This window comes from Rousettus aegyptiacus, unplaced genomic scaffold, assembly GCF_014176215.1.
Source record: "Rousettus aegyptiacus isolate mRouAeg1 unplaced genomic scaffold, mRouAeg1.p scaffold_m13_p_2, whole genome shotgun sequence".
Classification (NCBI taxonomy): domain Eukaryota; kingdom Metazoa; phylum Chordata; class Mammalia; order Chiroptera; family Pteropodidae; genus Rousettus; species Rousettus aegyptiacus.
In genome coordinates this window covers 90,660,694-90,683,155 of record NW_023416295.1, presented here as the reverse complement: position 1 = coordinate 90,683,155, position 22,462 = coordinate 90,660,694, and the positions used below count along the sequence as shown (strand labels likewise).

Sequence of the window (22,462 nt, the reverse complement as noted above, 5' to 3'; positions counted from 1 at the left end):
ACTAAAAGACTTCCACACACAAAAAAAAATTTCAAAAATTTTTTAAATGGGCAAGACTAAACTCTAGGGTTTAGAGTGTGGAGATGCACTCTTGGGCAATAAAATGAAAAACAAAGCAAATGATTGCAACAAAAATTGAGAAAGTGGTTTCTTTAGGAGGGCGAAAATCAACTGCAATGTGGGGACAGAGTACATGAAGGCCTTGCAGGGTGGTGAGCTAAGTTCTAGTTCTTGGCCTGAGTGAAAATCACGAGAATATCTGCTTTACCATAAATCATTATACTGTATATTTCTTGTGAGTGGTTTTCTATACCTCTTTTATAATTAAAAAATGGTTTTAAATTAACATATCTTCTATATCAAATACATAATCAGTGTACACAAATCTTTGTTTCTCACTGCTTTTTTTTTACAATAGGAGTTTGTTCAACTCAAAAATCCAAAAAGATCCACAAATTACATTAAGTTGACACATTTTTAAAGTCTCTCTTGAAGTTCTTCCTTCTCCTTTTTTAAAACTTATATGTTAAAAAAATGAAATTATTTTACCACAAAGTTTCCTGCATTTTGATTTTCCTGACTGTATCCCTGTGATATTGCTTCACATTTCCCACCTTCTGTATTTCTTGTGAATTGCTCTGAGATCTATAAGCTGTGATCAGATTCAGGGTCAATTGGGTTAGCAAGACTACACCTCCTAGACTGTGTTGTATAAATGAATTCTGGTCGTCTCTTCTTTGTATGCATATATTTTTTTATTATTTCTTAAATAAAAATAAGTGCAATTATATTTTTTTAAATCTGTACTTTGAGGATTTAACATTGACTTTGCTTGTTATTTATAAACAAATCATAAATCCTAAAAAAATTCAGGCAGAAAAGTTAAAGCTCTGTAACACAATGTCAGGACAACTGAAATATATTCAATTATCATGTTATACAACCCCTAAGAAATACTGTTATGTGTAAGCACTGAACTCACCTGCTGGAAGGCTTGAATTGTAGCCGAGTAGGAATGAAGAGACAGACAAAATTTCAACAAATTCTGCTGTAGAGGTGACAGAAACTGAAACGCAGCTTCCAATATTGCACGGTAATAGGAATAATCAGTACCTGTCAAGGAAGAACATGAACTAACATTATATATGACCAGAATTATCCAAATAAGATAGTTTAAAAAGTATAAAAACATGTTACAAAGGCATACAATCACAAAATTTTCCCCCTACACTGTCTTGAACTGCTGTCAGATGCTTAGAATTCCCTGAAGCACACAGTGCAACTGGACTTTTCCTCTCTTCTTCCCTGGTTGACTCTTCCCTCCCCTGAATTGCTATTTTCCCTCTAACCTGGGATGACTAATTCCTACCTACTTACTGAGGAAGAATTTGCCTGTGAGATCACCTGCTCCAGGGAGGCAGCCCCAAGCCCTATCCATGCCTCACTGGACCAAGTACATCACTTCTTTGCTCCCACAATATTTGCTTACCCCTTTCACTTATCACATCATTAACTATTTATTCACTGTCTACCTTACGCCAAATAGTCTTTGAGCCCCCACAGGAAGTACCTATGAATTATTTTTGTGGTCCCAATGCATAGCAGATGTTATCTACTCAAATAACTTAATAAAACTGAGCAGTATGAATGAGGTTTACAATGGATTAAAGGATACCAATGGAACTGTAGTTTGGGGCAAAGCATTTAAACAATTGGCACGAAATATCTGAGGGATAAAAACACATGTACCAATATGAAAAACTTCCCAGGACATGTTGTTAAGAGAAAAGCGCAAGGTACAAAACAATGTATATAGTAAGCTATCTTTTTAATTATAAGAAAGAATAAGAAATAAGAATACATTGGCATTTGTTGTAAAAAAAAAAAAAAAACACTTAAGGCTACACAATTTAAATGATTATAAAAAGTAGGGGAGAAACAGAAAGGAACAGAGACAGGGAGGCAATAAAATTTTTCTGTGTAAGTATAGCCTTTTATATAGTTTGGCTTTTAAATCATGTATTTTCTAGTCAAAAAATAGTTTTCTTAAAAAAAATATTAACATTTTAAAAAGCAAAATATAAAAGGTTGTACACTGCATTAGCACCTTCTAAGTACAAAACAAGATCAGAAAGAAATACCTCAAAATGTTGCCAGAATGTTAATGATAAATATCTATGGGTAGAGGGACTAAAACAGTATTTCAATTAAAATGTTTAATATACTTTTATGATCACTTCCAAGAATTCATATTCTTCTAATTCTATCTAACCAAGAACATATTATCATTTACATTGAAGAAATTCATTTCAAATGTCAGGGTTCAAATTCATTACAAACCAACTTTAATAAATTTGTTTTACAAAATCATAAACTAAAAGAAAAATAATTTTTTTGATAACTCAAACAATTCTAGTTGATTCTATATAACTAAAATTTACAGATGCTTGTTCAAAATCTTTATGTACTTACATTACAAAAAAATTCAGGCCTAAGTTTTTAAATATATATTAATAAAAATCAAAGTTAAAAATCAATTTAGTTTAATATTAGCGGTAGTCACATAATTTTCATACATTTCCTCTTCAATAAGGACTTATGCTTGTCAAACTAATATTAAAGTTTTAGGTGCTCATATATCAGCATCTTTGACAGTAATGTTTATACTCTATATAGCTTAAATTGAATTAGAAAATGTTTATGAAAACAAACCATAAACTGTAAATAAACACTGACAAAATATACATTGTATTATGTTAATACTAAATGATTTTAAATGAATTTGACTCCTACAAAATATGCACACACTTTGATAAAAGAACACACAAAAGAAAAAACAAAGGGGAAAAATGCCAAAAGTAGTACTTACGATCTCAAAAATAATTATTAGTCTGTATTGGCTCTGCTGGTTATCGCCACAACTCTAGACATTCAGATAAAAATGTTTCCCATTAACTACCATGCTACAATTTCACTGAAAGAGACCATTTTTTTCCAGTATTTTCCCAGACATCAAAGTCAAAAAAGCATTTGCTTCAATTTTACCGTGATAATCTGATGATCCAATATTTCGACTGGTTTCTACAAAATTCCAAAACTTCTCTTGACTATCTTCTGCCAAAAACTCACTGGGAGAAAAGGGGAAAATATCAGAAATAAAACAACTTAATAAAAATCTAATATAAGCTCTATAAGAGAATAAAACTGGTTTTTAAGTTTCTAAATGTTCAGAGTTTGACTTTTAATTTATAACATAATAACTAATATGCACAATATATATTTTTAATAATAAGCAAGTCTTACTCGTTTATTAGCTATTAATAACTAATTAGCTTAGTAGCTTATTCACTTAATAACTTATTGAGCATTGCTTAAAATATAGAATAATAAAAATGTAACAACAGAGAAGTCCCAATATAAAGAAGGCTTATGAAACCCCATTTGTGAAACTGCCATCAGTAGTAGAAGCAGAATTAGAAATTGATAATTCTAGCACTAGTTCTTCTCACCTATTTTCTGAAAGACCTTATAAAGAACAAAAAATGTTTGGCTAAGCATCTCCCAAGGAAAACATGAACCCCAGAAAATTTTCTAGGAGACTAAGGCCAACGTGTTGTAATCTTTCAATATCCATAAATCCAAATTTTCGAGATGATCAAGTTTTAATTTAAAGTTAACACTGACCTAATAAAATCAGATCTTAATGCCATCTTAGTTTTTTTCTTGAATTTACACTACTGACCTAAAACAACGGCTACACTAAATTTCTCTTCATTCAAGAGTCATTTATCCCTAAAAGGAAATGCAAATCCTAATTAAATGATTCGCATAAACTGGTTCTCTTCTCCTCCCAGCCATACTACTAATGTAGTGGTGATTCTTCACTGTCTTCAAGTGAACTACAGACCTGGATCTCAGCTTACCTAGCCAAAGGAAGACTTTCCCATTACTTATCAACACTGAAGTACACAACTCTCACTCTACTCCATAGCTAGACACAGAAATATGAGGAAAATAAGGAACATTTCTTTAAAATAAAAAAATAAATGCCTACAGCACATGGTATTCCAAGGTGGTCTCCCACCCAAAGAACATTTCTTGGTAATACATAGCTTCTCTAATAATACATTTCTGAAAACACTCATTATCATAATGCATTAAATTATTTGGAGCTTCTTTGAGTGTAGTATTTTTCTAGGCTTTCTAGAAAAATAGACTTCATATGAACCTTATAATAGTTTATAGTCTAAGAAGGCAGGCTTTGAGGCAGATAGTAATATGCAAATGGTAATATGCAAATAAACACTAAATTCACAAATTAAAGCTTGATTCATACCACTGCATAAGTAAGTATTATAATGTCTAAATTTCAAAGTCTTAAGAAAATTACTAGATCCACTGAACTAATCCAGGGACTATAAGAACATAAGATACTATTCAAAAGAACACTGACATTTCTTTACAGTACACTTAACTTTCTCTGCTTTTTGATATCGATTGTTTTTTTAGCTTCTTATACCTATTCCATTGAGTAAAAAAAAAAACATCTATAGTTTTACAGATCAAACTATATAATCTCTGGAGTTTGGAGTTTGTTTTAAAATATTCCAGTGGAGGAAGACAGGAAAGTGATAGTGGTTATGGCTATTGGACTTGAGTTGATAATTGTAAAAACGGGGTGACAGGTACAGGGAGAGAACATCGTACCATTCTCTCCACTTAAAAGTATTTTGAAATGTCACTAATAAAAGTTTTTAATCTTTGGCAAAGGAAAAAAAAAAGCTCGAAACAACCTGAATGTCCATCGGACAGCATAACTCTGGTAGTAAATTTGTTTTCTTAGATTTCCAAAGTTCTTATAAGAGATCAGAACTGGTCTCCCCTCTATACAGAACTAAAAGCAGAAAAGAAATGATTCTACTACATGACAAACACTATGCTCGGCATAGTAACCCATGTTCCCAAAACCTCATAGCAACTCTGAGTTATAATCATTTTTAGAATAAAGAAACAGCAATTCAGAAAGGTTAACTTGCTTAAAGGCACAGAGTTAATAAATGAAAAATCTGGAATATAAACTTCAATTTATTTCATTTATAGCTCTAACATGCTACATTCTTGGGCCATTATAATATCTAACACTCAATAAATAATTATCAGTTTTGTTTTTAATAACAGTACTTTTTTTTTACACAATATTTGTTAGTAACTGCAGCTGTTAAAAACATATCCATAGTTTTACTTCACTTAAATATATATCACTTTAGAGAGGTGGAAAAAATGGCATAGATGATAGAGGCTTTGCTCATCCCTCCTGAGACCACATCAAAGTTGTGACAGAAACATGGAGCAAACAGCAAGCAGAGTCACCTGAGGTCTGGATGTACAGAAGCCCTACAACTAGAAAGAGAAATAATCACCCTGCAATGGTTGGAGGTAGGAGGGGGCAAAGACGCGAGGCTGCCCAGTCTCCAGCGACTGAGGAGGACGGAGGCCAGATGTCTGTTTGTCTGTGTGTCTGTCTGTGTGTCTGTTTCTCTTTCTCTCTCTATTTAATTTTTAGGCGAGGCAATCCTTTGTTGACCCCACAGATTGCAAGAACCTTGTCAGCTTACAATCTCTTATTTTTTATTTTTTACACCTATAGCATCTGGTCTTCCTAAGCGGTCTCCCATCCAAGTATTAACTAGGCCTGACCCTGCTTAGCTTCCGAGCAGACACCTCTTAAAGGGGCCACATCCACAAGCGGACTTTCAAAGTGACAGACCTGCTCGCTCTGAGCACCAGTGCTGGTTTGGCTGTGTGGAGGGCATGAGGGACTTACAGGGAAACTCTGGGTTGTCAGAGCAAGGGCTGGGGGTGAGGCTCTCTCCCGGGGAGAAGGGCCAGTGGTATCCATTGTTCCTCTGTTGAGCGCTCCTCCCTCCCAGTGGGGGTAGCACCACCATAGCCCTGAGGTCATCAAACCAGATAACAGAGGTCACTCTGCCCAGAGGATTCCCTGAAACCCCACCTCCCCCAAGTCTCAGACCCACACAAGCCACACCCAGGTGTGTCCTTGAAGAGTTTAATGCACCTTTTTGAGCCAACTCCAGGACTCACACTGGTGGCAGCTGACCTCTGTTTCTGGTGAGGCCTCTTGAGGCAACTATAACCACAGCATCCATGGATTGCTTGCTGAATCTTAACAGGTGGCCCTGCAGGGGCAAACAGTGGGGCTAAACTTGGCCTGCAGATAAACCTCTCTCAGGACTGTATTGTTGGACACCTACTACACAAAGCCATGTTAATGAGACCAGGAGACTTAGGAGCTTTGCTTAGTACATAGAAACAGACACAGAAAGACAGCCAAAATAGGACAACAAAGAAGCTGAAACCATATGAGAGAACAGAACAGAGATCCAGGAATAATGGAGTCAAGCAATCTAACAGATGCGGATTTCAAAACATTAGTTATAAAGATGCTCAATCTACACTTAGGGCAAGTGTAGATGAATTCAGGAAGAACTTTAACAAAGAGATAAACACACACACACACACACACAAATGTAAATTATAAAAGAGAACCAGTTGGAAATGAAGAACACATCATTTGAGATGAAGAGTATATTAAAGGAAATCAACTGTCTACAGCCATGCTACCCTGAACAAGCCCAATCCTATCTGATCTCAGAAGCTAAGCAGGGTCAGGCCTGGTTAGTACTTGGATGGGAGACCACCTAGGAAGACCAAGTGCTGTAGGAGTAAAAAAAAAGGAATTGTAAGCTGACGAGGTCCTTGTAATCTTTGAGGTCAACCAAGAGTTGACTCACCTAAAAAAAAAAAAAAAAAAAAAAAAGGAGTGGGGGGGATCAACAGAGTGGATGAAGAAGAGGATCAAACCACTAATATAATATAGAGGATGGGGAAGCCAAGGATGCTCAATCAGGATGACAAGAAAAAAGAAGCCAAGACTTTAATAATAATTTAAGGAGCCTATAGGACACAATTAAAGGTAAAAATATTCATGTCATAGGGGTACCAGAAGGAAAACAAGAAGTTGAAGAGCTCCTTAAAGAAATAATGATGAGAAACTTCCCTCACCCAGTGAAGGAATTAGACATACCATCACAGGAAGCTCAGAGAGTCCCAAGAAAGATGAACCCAAAGAGGCCCACACAGACACATCATAATTAAAATGCCAAAGATTAATAAATACAAAGAGAGAATCTTAAAAGCAGCAAGAGAAAAGCAGTTAGTTACCTACAAGGGAGCATCCGTAAAATTGGCATCTGATTTCTCAAGAGAAACTATGCAGGACAGAAGGGCTTGGTACAAAATATCCAGCATGATGAAAACCAAGGATCTACAACCAAGAATACTTTAACCAGCAAAGCTATCATTTAGAGTCAAAGAACAAATAAAGAGCTTCCCAGACAAAAATAAGCTAAAGGAATTTATCAACACCAAATCAGTATTACAAGAAATGTTGGAGGGACTTCTTTAAGAAAAAACATGTATCAAAAACGAGAATAAAAAATGGTAATAACCACATTCCTATCAACAAGTCCTTGAAATGGAAAGAATTAAGTGCTCTAACTAAAAGATAGAGTGGCTGAATGGATAAGAAAACAAGACCCCTACATATGTTGCCTATAAGAGTCTCACTTCAGATTAAAGGACACACACAGGCTGAAAGAAAGGGGATGGAAAAAGATATTGCCTTGATGAATCTAGAGGGTATTGTGCTAAATGAAATAAGTCAGATAGAGAAAGGTGAATATTGCATGCTTTCACGTACATGTGGAACCTAAATAACAAAATAAACAAAAACAAATACACACACACACAAACATCGCTTCATGGATAACTCCAAAGCTACAACTTCATTAGTGTCAGGTCTAGTCTTAAAATATACACAGGAATAGCTTCAGTCCCTAAAGTCTAGGTGCAAGGAAGGGAAAAGGTATGTTGTAGCTGCATGCCTCGATGTTTGGAGAGTCTGCCCCTTCACCTTCACCCACATGAACAGTGCTCCAACCCACCATCAATGCTTGCCATGAACCTAAGAGGAAAGAGTGATGATCTCAGCTAGCTCTAGAGGTGAATATGTAGTGGTTTCAAGAAAGCACAGTTCATTTTTGAGTTGCCTATATGTCCAGTTTATCTTGGCAAAACATCTGCAAATCGCCACAGAAGAGGACTAATAAGAGAGAACCAAAATGGCAATGGCCAGGATATCATGTAAAGGAGATGTCTGTGATGGGCAAGTTGGTGAAGTATCCTTCACAAACATCAAATAAACTAAAAAAAATTGACGAATCAAGGCTGACAATTTTAGCGTACTTTTTCAAAAGTCCATAGGTATATGCGTAAGAATCTTCTAAGATGATATACAAAAACCAAGAAATTAGTGTGAGAGTAATGGAATGTAACTCTGTTAAGAATATTAAGCAGAATATCATAAAACATCCATTAGAGTTAACTATTCAAAAATATTTAGAACATGATAGTAAATCTCAATGACCTATATTTACATCAAACAAATCATCAAAAATATTAGCAAAAAAAAAAAAAAAAAGGAAAGGAAAGGAAAGGAAAGGAAAGGAAAGGAAAGGAAAGGAAAGGAAAGGAAAACAGTTATTAGAGTTCTGATTTAGGCAGACTAGGATCTCAAGACCTTCAGTCACTTCACTTTTACACCTATCCTACATCTAATAAAGTCCTAACACTTGAGGAGCTCACTCTATTTATCAAATTAGTTATTGTGACATCACTTTGAAGTACATGCAGTAGTTCTTATTATTATATGTGTGTGTATATATACACACACATATGTGTGTGTGTGTGTGTGTGTGTGTGTGTATTTGCCAATTTATAGCTGAGAGAAGGAAGACACAGAGAAGCAATAGAAGAAAGTCTGTGGGGGCTCCTTGACAAGTCAAGACCAGCTCCTAAGTGGCTCACTTGCCCACTTGTCCTTTCATTTTCCTTAGGAGATGCAACTATTCATATATACAAGCAAAGTAACAAAACTCTTCATTCACATTTTTCTAGGGATTAAGGAGAAAATGTTAGAAGATGAAACTCTAAACTAAAGACCACAAAGTTAACTGAAGTAATGCAACAGTTCAAATTTCTAGCACTATCAAATTCTGAGACTTACCAAGCACTTGCCATTCAACCTCCCTAATTTATGCTTTAGAAAGATTCTCTGCAAGTTCTTGTTATAAATTATTAGTTTCCATCTAAAAACATTAAAAAACTGACTAAAAAAGAAGTATTTGGTTACATGTATATTATAAATATAATAAGTACACGTGGAATACAAAATTTCCCCCCAAAAAATCATTGATTATATTGTATTTTATTGATTTGAAGACACTCTAGATTTTAAGACTTATCATTGTTTTAAGAAATATTAAGAATGAAAGATGTTACCAATTCTAATTGTAAGATAACATCTTAATTTCATTAGAATGCATCTTGATTTTTAGAGATGTTAAAATGTAGGACATGTACATCTTAAACAGATGAAAATCTGGCCATTTCCACAGTTTTCCCCTTTACTCTCTTATCTTGGGGTCTTCTTCTAAGTTCTCAGGAGGAACATGTGCTCTTTACCCCACCTTGCCAAGCTCTCTTCTCTTCCTTTTAAATAAATAGAAAATTTCCTTTTAAGTACAACTTCTCTTCCCTTACTACCACATTTATACTTTTCCTGGAAGGTAGCATAATAATTTAACCAATCAGTATACCTGTCTAAAGAAGTCCCTAAGTATCCCTATGAATCAATCAGTCCTATCCTACTAATAGATTCTGTGTATAACAGCAAAGTGTATGCCAAAAGAGGCTCTTACTAAACGCATTTAATGATGGTAATCTTTATTCCTAAAAAGCTCCTGAATAATCACTAGTAAAGCCTACATTCTTGCTCAAACATGTGAAAGGAAAAACTGTCTTCTTACCTGGCTTCTAACAACAATGGAGTAGAAAACCATTTTGTAGTAAGAGAAGTTGTAATGGCTTTTGAATCTGCCTTTACTGTGGAAAACAGCCACAGTCCAGTGAATACAATCAGAAGTCCCATTTTACAGCAAACCCCTAAAAAAGGAAAAAAAAAGTTTGCTACAAGAAAATGTTTAAACATGTATCTTAATACTTAGAGATACCAAATAACATATTATAGAAATATAAATGCTTCCAAAATATAACAGTACCTAACATCTAGATAGTTCAACAGATTTGCTGAGTGACGGACACATAACTAAAGGTGTAGAGTTCATTACATACACACTTTTCTACAAAGGCTCCAGTTCATTTCCTGGGCATCTATAATACACGGAGGTATAAAAGTCAGTTGGTGGCATAGCTGGTTGCATACAACCATACTTTATGAAGCAGCAGAGTAAATAAAGCTGAGACAGATGAAAACATAAATGGTAAGTGATACAGATTGAATTGTGTCCCCCAAAAAGATGTTGAAGTCCTTACCCCCAGGATCTCAGAATATGAACTTGTTTGGAAATAGGGTCTTTACAGGGGTAGTCAACTTAAAATAAGGTCATGGGGGTGGGCACCAATCCAATATGACTGGTGTTAAAAAATGTGGGGGGGAGGGGGTGTGGGATTTGGACACAGAGTCAGGAAAGCACAGAGAGAAGACTATATGAAAAGACAGAATGCCAGGCAAAGATAGAGGTAGACATTAGAATTATACTGCAAGCCAAGGAATGCCTGATGCTACCAGAAGCTAGAAGAAGACAGGAAAGACCCTCTCCTACAGACTTCAGTGTGAACATAGTCCTGTGACAACTTCATTTAGAATTTCTAGCCTCCTAAATTATAGTGTAAACTGTTGTTCTAAGCTACCTGGTTTGTGGTACTTTGTTAAGGGAGCCCTATAAATATGATGGGCCTGGAAAGAAAACTCAAAGATGGATTCTGGAATGAGGAAATGTTAAGAACTCAGTAAGTATCATCTACAAAATAAAGACGCTGGGGTCACTGGTATATTGGCATGATCATAGAATGCAGGCCTCCTGAACTCTCAGCAGCAGCCTCACCAAGCACAACGAGGTCCTCTGTGTACATATCATATCAGAAAAAAGGTGTCCAGCTATAGACTTCTTTGATTTTTCATCCCAGAAGTCTGTCTACCAGAATCAGAACCCTAATCAGATATCCCCCTGGGCTATATAAAAGTCAACATCCCAGTTCCACCTATTTGAATGGGAATCCACAGGGGATGTGAATATGTGGGAAACACTAAACCAAACTTGTGCTTCTTAACATTAACAACCAGAGAGGCTCACCCCAATTCCTCAATACTGGCTATAAAATCTATTGTTGGACGAGACAGTCCAAATTGTGAAGAACCAGTCAGTATTTTCTTTTTATAAAAAGCATTATCATTTACGCCAACATCCTGTTCATGTAACACATAGTATCTCTAAAGGACAATGGTCAAAAGCAAAATATATTACACCAAATAGAAAAGTTGCTTTTAGATGAGTTTTAAGCTCAAGCTCTGTCAGAAAAATTTTAATTTTAATTTTTCTGGAAAGAAAAATTAATATGAACATTCCATTTATAAGTATTTTTAAAAATCAACAGTTGTAAAGACCAGAGCTAACCAAACTAGATTTTTCACAATGAAACCTGCTAGCAGTAATTCCTGACTTAGGGATCATGGGTGGGAGATTGCTGGGAGCTGAAGGGGTGCACAGTTGATGATGTAGTTCCCTTTTGGAATCTAGCAGAAATTACTGACATGTCCTAGATGTGCCAGCCAGAACCCAAACTTTTACATACAATTTCAGACCACCCAAGAACTCTCTTAGGACCATTTACAGATGCCCTCCCTTATAGGTCCATGGACTACACTCTTAGAAACCTGCCTGCATGATAGAATAAACATGATTGACAAAAAAGAGAAAACCTCTTAGAGTTGACTGTGATCAATTCCTGAGTTTGCTACTTACTAGCAGCTTAACCATGTTACATAATAACTTCTCTGGCATTAGTCTCTAGACTCTAAAATAGGAGTAACAGTATCTCCCATACCTGGCCACTATGTAAATGAAAAGGCAACATGAAAATCACTTTGTAAAATACCAAGTACTATACCAAAATTAACTTCTAGTAAAATGTATCATAAGGGACAGAAACTGAAAACTATCTTCTAAGCTATAGACTAATAACATCATCACTATTACATGCCTCAAAATTTTGCCTTGGAAACTTACTTTCTGTGGCTAGGAAAAATAAAATAAAATAAATCCTCCCCAAAGTCAATTAAGTTTCTAAACTGAAGAGACTATATGAATTATACTGAAGCAGTATTACACTACAGTTACATTTATGATTTTTCCTGAAGAGGCCTAGATGTGTAATCCTCCAAAAGCAGGGATTCTGGGTGAGAAAACTGTGTACTACCACACAGTGGAGTTACAGGCAACTGAGTGAGACAGGCCCCTGAGGAAACATTAACATTCAGTGAGCAATTACTCTGGGCAGAGCATTGTGTCAGGTGCTTTGTATACAACTGTTACCCAGCCCTTCCACACCGAGAACTTCAATTCCTTAAGGGTGGGTAGCAGACAGGTCTACTTTGCTCACCACAGCAAACAGCAATGCCAGTCAAACAGTAGGTATTCCATGAATATGCTGCATAATGGATGAAACACTACCAATCTCGCTTAAAAATAAGAAAATGGAAGCTCAAAGAGGCTGAGTAACTTCACCAACTAATCTGTAGCCATGCTTGGACCCCACATCTGCCTGCTTTTAAAAATTCTGCAATACCATACTAACTCCCTTGATTCCCTACACTGTGCAAACCCAGATTAAACAAAGAGCTTTCTTGTGAGAACTAAGGCAAATCTAAAGATGTTCTAGGGAACAGACTCTTTGGGACACAGGCAACTGAGAGAGGAAAAATTTCAACATGAAACCAAAGGGTGCAGGTCTGAAGTTGGGACCAAAGCAAACCATCCAACTACCCTGAAAAATTTCCATAATTAAGCTAGCCTTAAACACTGAGTGTGAGCTCAAAAGCAGAGGGTTTTGTCTGTCATCATCACATGCCTAGCTTAATGCCTGGAACATAGGAGGTTCTCAAAATAAACAAATAGAGGCTTCGTTCATTAAGGGATAAGTGAAAGAAACTGGAAAGAAGCATGGCACTAAGAGTAATAAGAGCAAAGAGACTACGAAAAGTCTACAACTTAAGAAGGCTAAAGTGAAAACTATACACTGTGACTTACCAGAGATACCTTTGCACCGTTTTTGTTTGTTTGTTTGTTTGTTTTAAGAACAATAGAAAGAGTTCTTGGGGCATGGTATATAGCACCATTAGAGATGAGCTTCACATTAAAGAAGAGCTTTCCCACCCTGACCTCACTTCCTTGATTCCACAGGTATTACCAGGGGAAAAGGCTGTCCAGAGAAGCAAAGGTAAGAACATCACTGAAGTGGCCTTTTGTTTGCAGATGCCTTCATTTTACAAGATCCCTTATCACTCTGACTCTAGTGGTCTTTAAATGTTGCTTATACAGATTAATAGTTGGAGAAATAATAGCTGTCAGAATCTGCAATGTGGTATTTGCATTATCATAGACATCATGCTTATGGCATAATGAATAAATAAAACCACTCCTTAAAAATGTCTAGGCCCAAATGTTATCATCTGGTAAGATCTAGTCTGTGGCCATTTTCCACAATTTAAATTAAAGAGCCTATCTCTTTCTCATTAATCTAGAGTAAGATGCTGAAAATGTTAAAAAATTATAATAGGTAAAATGCTTTCCACCTTTTGGAAAACAAAGAGGCATAAAATTCTAAGCCATCACCAACTTTTCTTCTTCCATTTTTAAACCGAAGATAATATCAAACAAACTCTTAAAAAACTTGCACCCTGCAAGTTTATAGAAAACCATTTGAGTTTCAACATATAGAATAATAGTGAAGAAAAATATTAGGAAGTACCCTTCTTTTGAAATAAATTTACTTCTCAAATAATTAAACTTGATATACATTTATACGTTTCACAAAACTATTTGCTGTGAACCTCATAAATCAAACATTTTCATGTTTGATACATCAAACATGAAAATGATCGCAGGAAACTGCAGAAAAAATCTAAGACAATTTTCTCCATAGTTCAATTTATTTCCCTCAAGTTATATGTGCATTGTAAAGGTGCCATGCTACTGTACAAAGCAATGTTCATTTCCTTTAATAAAAACGAGTTTCAGCTAAGTTTATCAACAAGCCAAAAAAAGACAACAATAATCCCGACCTTTGTTGTATTCTTAAATAGCTACTTAAAATGTCTTCAAATCCAAGCTAAAATTGGCTGGCAAGTGCGTGATGAATGTTTCCAAAATAGTTAATGTAGCACGGTAAGGCATAAGACCCTAGAACTTCAAATGAACAAAATATGCTAGTTCTCAAACCTGACAAGAAACGCAAAACAATCTAGAGATTCTTTCAAAGGAACGAGAACAGTTCACATTCATAACTTACTGGCGATGTAGACCGATCTTATTATCTGGCAGGTCCCATACTAAAAGTGAAACCGGATCATCCAATTTCCAGACAACAGATCCTCTTAAATGAAAAACGGCAGCCAATATGCACTAACCGAACTCATTTTAGGGAAAACAGAAATCTATAAAAAGATCAAGTCGTTCTCCATAGTCCTGCAAATTGCTGGTTCTCAACCTACTTAAGGTCAGGCTTGCTCTAAATTCATGTTAGAGCACTTGGTTACATGGGTCTCAAAGCTCTTCAATAAAGGCTCAGAACGGCTGGAGAGCCCGCGGCCAACCTCGCAGAAATGATACTTTGCACAGAAGACCACTGAGGGACAACTCTGGCCACTCGCAAAAGGGCTGGGGCACAGGAGGGGAAATTGAGCCGGGGAAAGTGTGCCAAGGAATAAGCGGAAGCCCAGGAAATCCGGACGCTGGGTCGCCTCGCGCCCCGGACCCTCTTCCCGTCCACGAGACCACCCACGCCACCCCAGGGGTACCTGTCACCTGCCGTGCAGCCGCGACACGCGCGCGGCTTGCGTCCCCCTTCCTGCCCAAGCTGGGGCCACGCAGGGTCCGCGACGGCGCTTGCGACAACGCTGGGACGGGGGTGGGGGAGGGAGGGCCGGCGGCGGTGGAGGCTGCGCCAGTGAGCGACCGACACGCGCCTTTCCGCAGCTCAACTCACAAGCCGGCCTCGCGGAGTAAGAGCCTAGCGGCCGCCCTTTACTTCCGCTTCCCATTGACAGGGCCGGAGGACTTCCGACCACCGAGTCTCGGCCGCGGCAGCCCAGAGCGCCACAGCGAGGGCGGTGCCATCTTACATCCGAGGGCGCCCCGCCTCTCCGCTTTCTCCCGCCGGTTCCGCGTGGGTGCGTGGGTGAGGGTCTGTGCTGCCAGTGGGGTAGGGCGTGCGGGACCGACAGCTTAGACCCGGCGCTTTACCAGATGGTGAGGCCAAACAGAGGTTTCAGCCTTCTTTCTGTTTTGGACTCTGGGCAATTCAGAGTCTGCGTTCTTAAATCCTGTTAAAAGCACTGCTGCACAATAAAGGACAATGTTTCTAGCATCCTAGACTTTATTTGGAATCATAAACTTTAGCAGCTTCTGTTCCAGGGAGCTTTAAATTTTATGAGGAAATTTGCTTATTTATACCAGCGGTGGCAATTTAATCTGGAGGATTACTTTGTTCTTCGAATTATTCATTTACTGGCAAATATAAATCACTATGTAAAATTGTTTTAGACTATGTGACACTGAACAGACCATACTGTCCACCCAAAATGAAGATGTCTTTAGAGTGAACGTGAACTAAAAGCGATTTTTAACTATTAAGTAAAAGTGTACTAAAAAAACAAAAATACATTAAAAATTACATAAAAAGTGTAAAATTTTGACTGACTTTTGATTAAATGGCACAAATAGCTCATCCCCTAAAAATGCCGGAACAAGGAGTGAAAACACTTTCATTAACCTAATAGTTAGCTATACGTCTGTACTGTGCTTAAGAACTTCAGAGCTGACTGTTGGCTTCTGTTCCTTGCTAGAACAAATGGAGTTAAAATAATTTTAAGGAATGAAAATAAATGTTTTAAAATTCATTTATTGAATAAACACTTGCAATAGTATCCTTCTGATGTGTGCTCTCTACCACTCTTTAAGGCAATACTTCCACAAAAAGGGAAATGTTTTTTTAATTCACCACATTACAGGGTTGGGGTTGGGAGGGGGGTAGTGTTTGTTTTACCTCTGTCTGCTCCTTGAGTCGTGAACACCACTGTCAATCATGAGCAAAAATGTACCTGTTGGAAGTTCTCCTTAATTGGGCCCAAATTCATAACCAAAGTCCAGCAGCATTATTAATGCAGGCCTGTCATACACACTGCATTGCAGTGAAAAGCCACAGACTTGGGCTGCCAAGCCTCCTGCACTGTGTTCCTGCCTTCTGAGCTGACCCTTAAAAAGGAGTTCTTGGAATCCAATTTTGACCAATAGGACTGAGACCCTACTCATCCACTGGGGACTGTGTAGCTATATTCTCATTTGCATTTTTACTGACCAATTAGTGTGGCTCCAGAACAACCAGTCAGAACATGTGGAGCCTACCAATTAGGACAGTACTATCTGAGTCAAACTGTTTGGATTTGGAGTCCTCCTTTGCATGGAAATGGACTAATCAGGGACAGGGGCAGGAACTTCTCTCTCTATAAATCAGTCTCCCCTTCGTCTCAGTGGCTGCTTTCTCCTGCACGTCCCCAGTTAGCTGTAACAATGGAGCTGCAACATGAGTTGCTTCACTGGAATAAAGGTTCTCTTAACCAAATCCTAGGTTGGAGACTACTGGTGGCACCGAATTGACGGCAGAGACCTTTAATTAATGCTACCAATGTTTTCTTAGTTATAACATAAAACTAAGTGCAGAGCTCCCAAGAAAGTTAAGTTTCTCTTTTTTTAAACCTGTCTTAGAAAATTCAGTGCTATTGAAGAGGAACTTTTGGAGTTTTGATTCAAAGCTAATCGGCTTTTTGTTCTGTTTCTGTAATATGCTTGCTGCAAAGGCTCACTTGCCCTTTGCTGCACAAATGTAACTGTACCCCTTAACAGCTCCCACACTTTGCAACACTTGCAACTCCTGGTAACCAATAGCAACTCCTCAACATAATGTTACCAGTGTTACTACTTACAACACTAGCAACTCCCACCCTTTGCAATGGTCTGAGTTCAAATCAACCAATCAGCTTCTGTAAAAAGCCTGTTTATAAGGAATGTTGCAACTGAGCTCAGGGCCAGATCTTCAGAGCACTAGCTCCTCTGGGACCATGCATAATAAACCTGAGTTCTCCAATTCTCCGAGTTACTGCTTGGTTTTTTGCTGGTCTGATTTTGGAGCTTTACCGCAACATTTTTGGAGGCTCCAGCAAGAGATGACTGAGGAGGAGTGCCACCAAAGTATTTCAGGTTCTCTTTTGGATCGGTGCCCCTACTCCCGGGTTGGCTGAGCCCACCAACAAGACTCATAGGAGGGACGGAACAACGCACCAGAAATGTCCACAAGAAAAGATACTAAGGTAAGATCAATCCCAGGATCAGCCCCCATTAAGGTCCCATCTGTCAGACAGAAGAGAAGCTTGATCACGTCCTAGTCTTCAGTAAGAAGACATTGGTTAGGGTCTTCCTTTTAGGGAGAAGACATCAAAGTCTCCAAAAGTGGGGGCTGAGACACCAGAGTCTCCCCAGTGGGGAAGGTGTCAGGTTAGGGTTTAGGCTTTCCATAAAGGGGAGAGGCACTATTTTAACCTGATGTATAAATGAGTGAACAAATGAGAGGCTTGGCCAGCTTGATCAGTCAGGTACAAGTTTGTAGCTCCATACTGGGCACCTTTAAGGTCTCCTAAAGTCCACGAAGATTGTGTGGGTTCTTTCTGCATTTTCATGGTGAATGGCATACGGTCCAGGGTGGCATTGGACTAGTATATGATCATAAGTCACAAAGCTGAGTCCACTATGGCTAAGCATCACCTAAGCTCCTTTGGGACATGGCCAGATGTGTATCTGAATGGTCTCCTCTGTGGAAGGGGCCCCCACCCTTGTTTATCTTTGCATCACCATTGTAGGGTGGAATGGATTTGTTCAACACTAAGTAAAGCAGAGAATAACATCACCCTCTGGAGGGCAACCAAGCACCCTCCACAAGTTAGGGGGAGCGACTGCATGCTCTCCAGCAGACAGATTAAGGAATGGTGGTGGAAGGTTGTACAAAAGAGAGTACTGAATGATTGAGATGTGGTCTTGCTATGAAGTGAGAGTTGAGCCCCAATCTGTGGTGCCATGGCAAACTTCATGCAGCTTACGGTGGCCTCACTGGATCTCCATAAGGAGTCTACTCCAGTGATCCGGGTCAGGGGCTTATACCAACCCACCAATGCTAAGAAGCACCTGAAACCCCCATGGGAGGAGTAGCCAGAGATGGGTGAAGCAAGTGGCATCCCCTCCACATTTTCCCTGATCCTATCCCCCAACCCTTCATGTGATTGTTGTCTGTCGTGGGAGGTACAGGAGGTACTCCTGAGGTGTGTGTGTGTGTGTGTGTGTGTGTGTGTGTGTGTGTGTGTGTAAGGTCTGGAGACTTATTTTGAAGGTAATTGAAGGAAAGGTGTTTGTCTCAGAGACGGTTATTGCTGAAAGAGTGAAAAGAGGCAAACTGAGGGAATAAAGAAAATGTGAAAGAAGGTTTATGAGGGGAAATCCTGAGAGGAAATTCTATGTGGAATAAGGTTGGAAATATAAGTGCCAAAAGTAAGAGGAATTCAAAAATTATAATTGTGTTTTAGACTAATGTTATGAAAAGGTTTTCTGGGTAGAAAACAAGGATTCTGTACTTCATCAAAATAATTTCAGTGTTTTATGCTGCCTTAACCAGCTAAAGCCCCTCCTGGGGCTTTAGAAAATATACTACTAACACTGGCCTGTGCACCCAGTTTTCAAAGGAAGGTCCCTGCAAATATGGGGGAGGTTCCACTAACTCAACTGTCTTAGATTATATATTTGAAAATTTTAAGGAGGGTTTCTCAGAAAAATAAGGGGCCAAGCTGACCTCGAAAAAGCTTCGTACTCTTCGTGAGTTTGAGTGGCTTGCCTTCAGGGTAAATTGGCCTCCAAAAGGGACTCTAGACCTCCCCACAGTGAGGGCAGTATAGTGGGTAGTGAAGGGACCCCTGGATATTCAGACCAGTTTTCATACATAGACACATGGCTGCATACCGCTACTGTCATGCTCCCTTGGGTCCAGTTTAGTGTGAATAGGCAGGGACAGAGTAAGGTACTTGTGGCCCAACCGACTCAAGAAAAGAACGAGAAGGTGCCAGCAAAATTAATTGAGGAAGAGTTATTTTCTTCCCACCACCATACATCTCAGCAGCACCGTCAGTCCCCACACAGCCACTGTGCTCACAATTGCCAACAAACCTCCATCATCAGTGTCTTCGCCAACCCAACCTGCCCCAGAGCCCCAGCCCAACACCATGCCCTCTGTCAGGCTCAAGTTCGACTCCTCAAATCACTCTGCCTGGTATATGAGGTCATTGTCTTGCGAGAAGGTGCAGACCTGGCTCCAGGGCCAGCTCAATGGCATGTTCCTAGTCCACGACTCTTCCACCTGCCCCAAGGATTATGTACGGTCCATGTCCGAGAATGCGCAAGTCTCCCACATCATCAGCTATCCAACCACTGTTTTAAGATGGGGACCTGGAATTTGACCATTTGTCAGCCCTGGTAGAATTTTACAAGACTCATCCACCACCTGAACACCACCACCCTGAAGGAGCCCGTGCCCAGGTATCTAAGTGCTTCGGAATGTGTACGAACTCTCTATGATTTTCCTGGAAATGATGCTGAAGACCTGCCTTTTAAGAAGGGTGATATCCTAGTAATAATCAAGAACCCAGAAGAACAGCAGTGGAGTGCCCAGAACATGGACGACTGGGTTAGGATGATTCCCATCCCTTTTGTTAAAAAGGTGGTAAGATCCTCACCACATGGAAAACATGAAAAGTCCAAATTAAAGGTAAAAACTGGGTCTAGTAAGCCAACAACAAAAATGGCAAAGATACTCCAGAGGCCAGAGGAGTTACCCACAGAGTTCTATGAGACACTATGTGAGGTATTCCAGGTGTATACCCCTTTTGACCCCGAAGCACAAGCTTCAAAATTAGAGGGCTTTGCTGGGATGAACAACACCTAGTTACTAGAAGTTGCAAACAAGATGTTTGTAAACCACGGTCAAAAGACCCAGTTGGGGAACCCAGGTCCAGCATAGCAGACTGCTGTTCCCTCACGGAAGAGAGAAACCAAAAGGAAACCCCCACTTTGTGACAACCAATGCGCCAACTGCAAAGAGGCTAGCCATTGGCAAAATGAGTGCCCTCGTCATAGCAGAACACTGGAAAGGCCAAAGAATTTAAGAAACTAGCCTGAGCCAGTCATCCAAGAGCTCACCCAGCCAGGCTGAGGAATAATCAGACTAGAAACAATCGGGCTCCCTGATCCTAGCCACGGCCACTATTTTCTTTGAACAAAGACAGATTTAATATTTTAAACTTTTTATTTTGAAATAATTACAGAATCACAAGATGTTGCAGAGAGTTCCCATGGACCCTTCAATGGGTTCCCATGTACCCTTCAATGGGTTCCCCCAATGACTACTCACCTATAGCACAATATCAAAATCAGAATACTGACATTGGTGCAATGCGTGTATAGTTCTGTCATTTTATCACATGTGTAGATTTGTGTAACCACCACCAAGATCAAGATGCAGAACTATTCTAGCACCACAAAGGTCCCCCGTTGAGTTAGGGGGAAGAAAGGAAAATAAGTGGAGCACAGAGACTACTCTGTATGATATTCTAGTGGCGAATATGTTATTCATTTGTCAAATCCATAGAACCTACAACACCAGCAGTGAACCTTAATATAAACTGTAGACTTTGGATGATAATGTAGGTTCATTGATTGTAACAAATGTACCACTCTAATGTTGGGGTGTTGATAGTAAGGGAGGATATGTGGGGCAGGATGTCTAAGAACTCCATACTTTTGCTCATTTTACTGTAAATCTAAAACTGCACTAAAAAATAAAGTATAGATACAGTTTCAGGGTATGGAACACTTCATGAATTTGTGTCATCGTTGGGCAGAAGACATACAAATCTCTGTATCATTCCAATTTTTAGTATGTATTCTGCCAAAGTGAGCACTAAAAACATTTAAAAGGGGAAGATCATAAACATTAAAGATGGAAGAAACATAAAAGATAACTAAATCCTCTATCCTCAATGAAAAATGAAGAAAAATGAGACTCAGACTTTTAAAATAATTAATATACTTTATTTTTAGTACAGTTTTAATTTTTACAGAATAATTGAAAAGATAGTACATACAGTACCAGCTACCCATCTGACCCCAACACCCAACACTCAACACCCAATACAGTTTCTCTTATTACTAATATCTTGCATCAATGTGGTACGTTAGAGTTATATCCATATAATGAAGTATTTGAAATAATTTTCAAATGACATAATTTCCAAAACACATATATGCCAAAGGACTTGTATCTAAAAATATATAAAAGACTGTCAAGACTCAATATTGTGGAAATAGTATTATTATGTTATTATTAACTAAAGTCCATAGTTTACATTAAGGTTCACTCTTACCATCACACAGTTTTACGGGTTTTCACAAGTGCATAAAAACATATAAACCCCAGTGCTTCATTTAGTCACCTCTCTGGTAACCACTGACCTTTTCACCATATGCTATAGACTGAATGTTTATGTTCCTCCCCAAGTTTCATATGTTGACATCTAATCCCCAATGCAATGATATTTGTAGATGGGGTCTTTAAGAGGTCGTGAGGGTGGAAGTTTTATGAATAGGATTAAGGGCCCTTATAAAAGAGACCCTAGAGAGTTCCATGTTCCTCCTACCATGTAAGAACACAATGAAGACAGCCAGCTGACTATGAAGCAGGAAGTGGCCATTCAGCAGACACTAAATGTCTCAAGCCTTGATTTTAGACCTTCCAGCCTCCAGAATTATGATAAGTAAATTTCTGTGGTCCATAAGCCACCCAGACTCTGCTATTCTTTATAACAGCCTGAATGGACTATGATACCATTTCTATAGTTTTACCTTCTCCAAAATGTCATATAGTTGGAATCATACAGTATGTAGCCTGCAGATAGGCTTGTTTCCTCAAGTATATTCGCTTAAGTTTCCTCCATGTGTTTTTTTTTTTTGTACTGTGTGCACTCATTTCTTTTTATTGCTGAATAATATTCCATTATGTGAATCTACCACAGTTTATTCTTTTATGTTTGTAATTATTTTGTCATTGTGTTTGCTCTGTTTCTCTTTTTAATCTTCCCCTCTTTTTCTTCCAT

The 22,462-nt window shown here is 38.6% G+C and overlaps 1 protein-coding gene and 2 pseudogenes across 4 annotated transcripts in view; 2 read left to right on the top strand and 1 right to left on the bottom strand.

The window, feature by feature from the left end:
• UGGT1 (UDP-glucose glycoprotein glucosyltransferase 1) overlaps nucleotides 1-15,183 on the bottom strand; it is a 107,339-nt gene extending 92,156 nt beyond the window's left edge. Inside the window, exons 1-4 of one of the 4 annotated variants that reach the window (XM_036235965.1) lie at nucleotides 15,017-15,183; nucleotides 9,948-10,083; nucleotides 3,046-3,128; nucleotides 983-1,113 (exon numbers count right to left, since the gene is read on the bottom strand). In XM_036235965.1, the coding sequence (XP_036091858.1) occupies nucleotides 983-1,113; nucleotides 3,046-3,128; nucleotides 9,948-10,069 (336 nt within the window). In that variant the 5' untranslated portion in view covers nucleotides 10,070-10,083; nucleotides 15,017-15,183. Of the gene's footprint in view, nucleotides 1-982; nucleotides 1,114-3,045; nucleotides 3,129-9,947; nucleotides 10,084-14,508; nucleotides 14,593-15,016 lie in introns of those variants that run through there. The other 3 variants (XM_016157064.2, XM_036235963.1, XM_036235964.1) reach the window with 3 other exon arrangements.
• On the top strand, nucleotides 6,626-6,744 carry LOC118614761 (annotated as a pseudogene).
• A 4,354-nt stretch (nucleotides 15,184-19,537) lies between the features above and the next one.
• On the top strand, nucleotides 19,538-20,256 carry LOC107516869 (annotated as a pseudogene).
• Nucleotides 20,257-22,462: the final 2,206 nt, after the last annotated feature.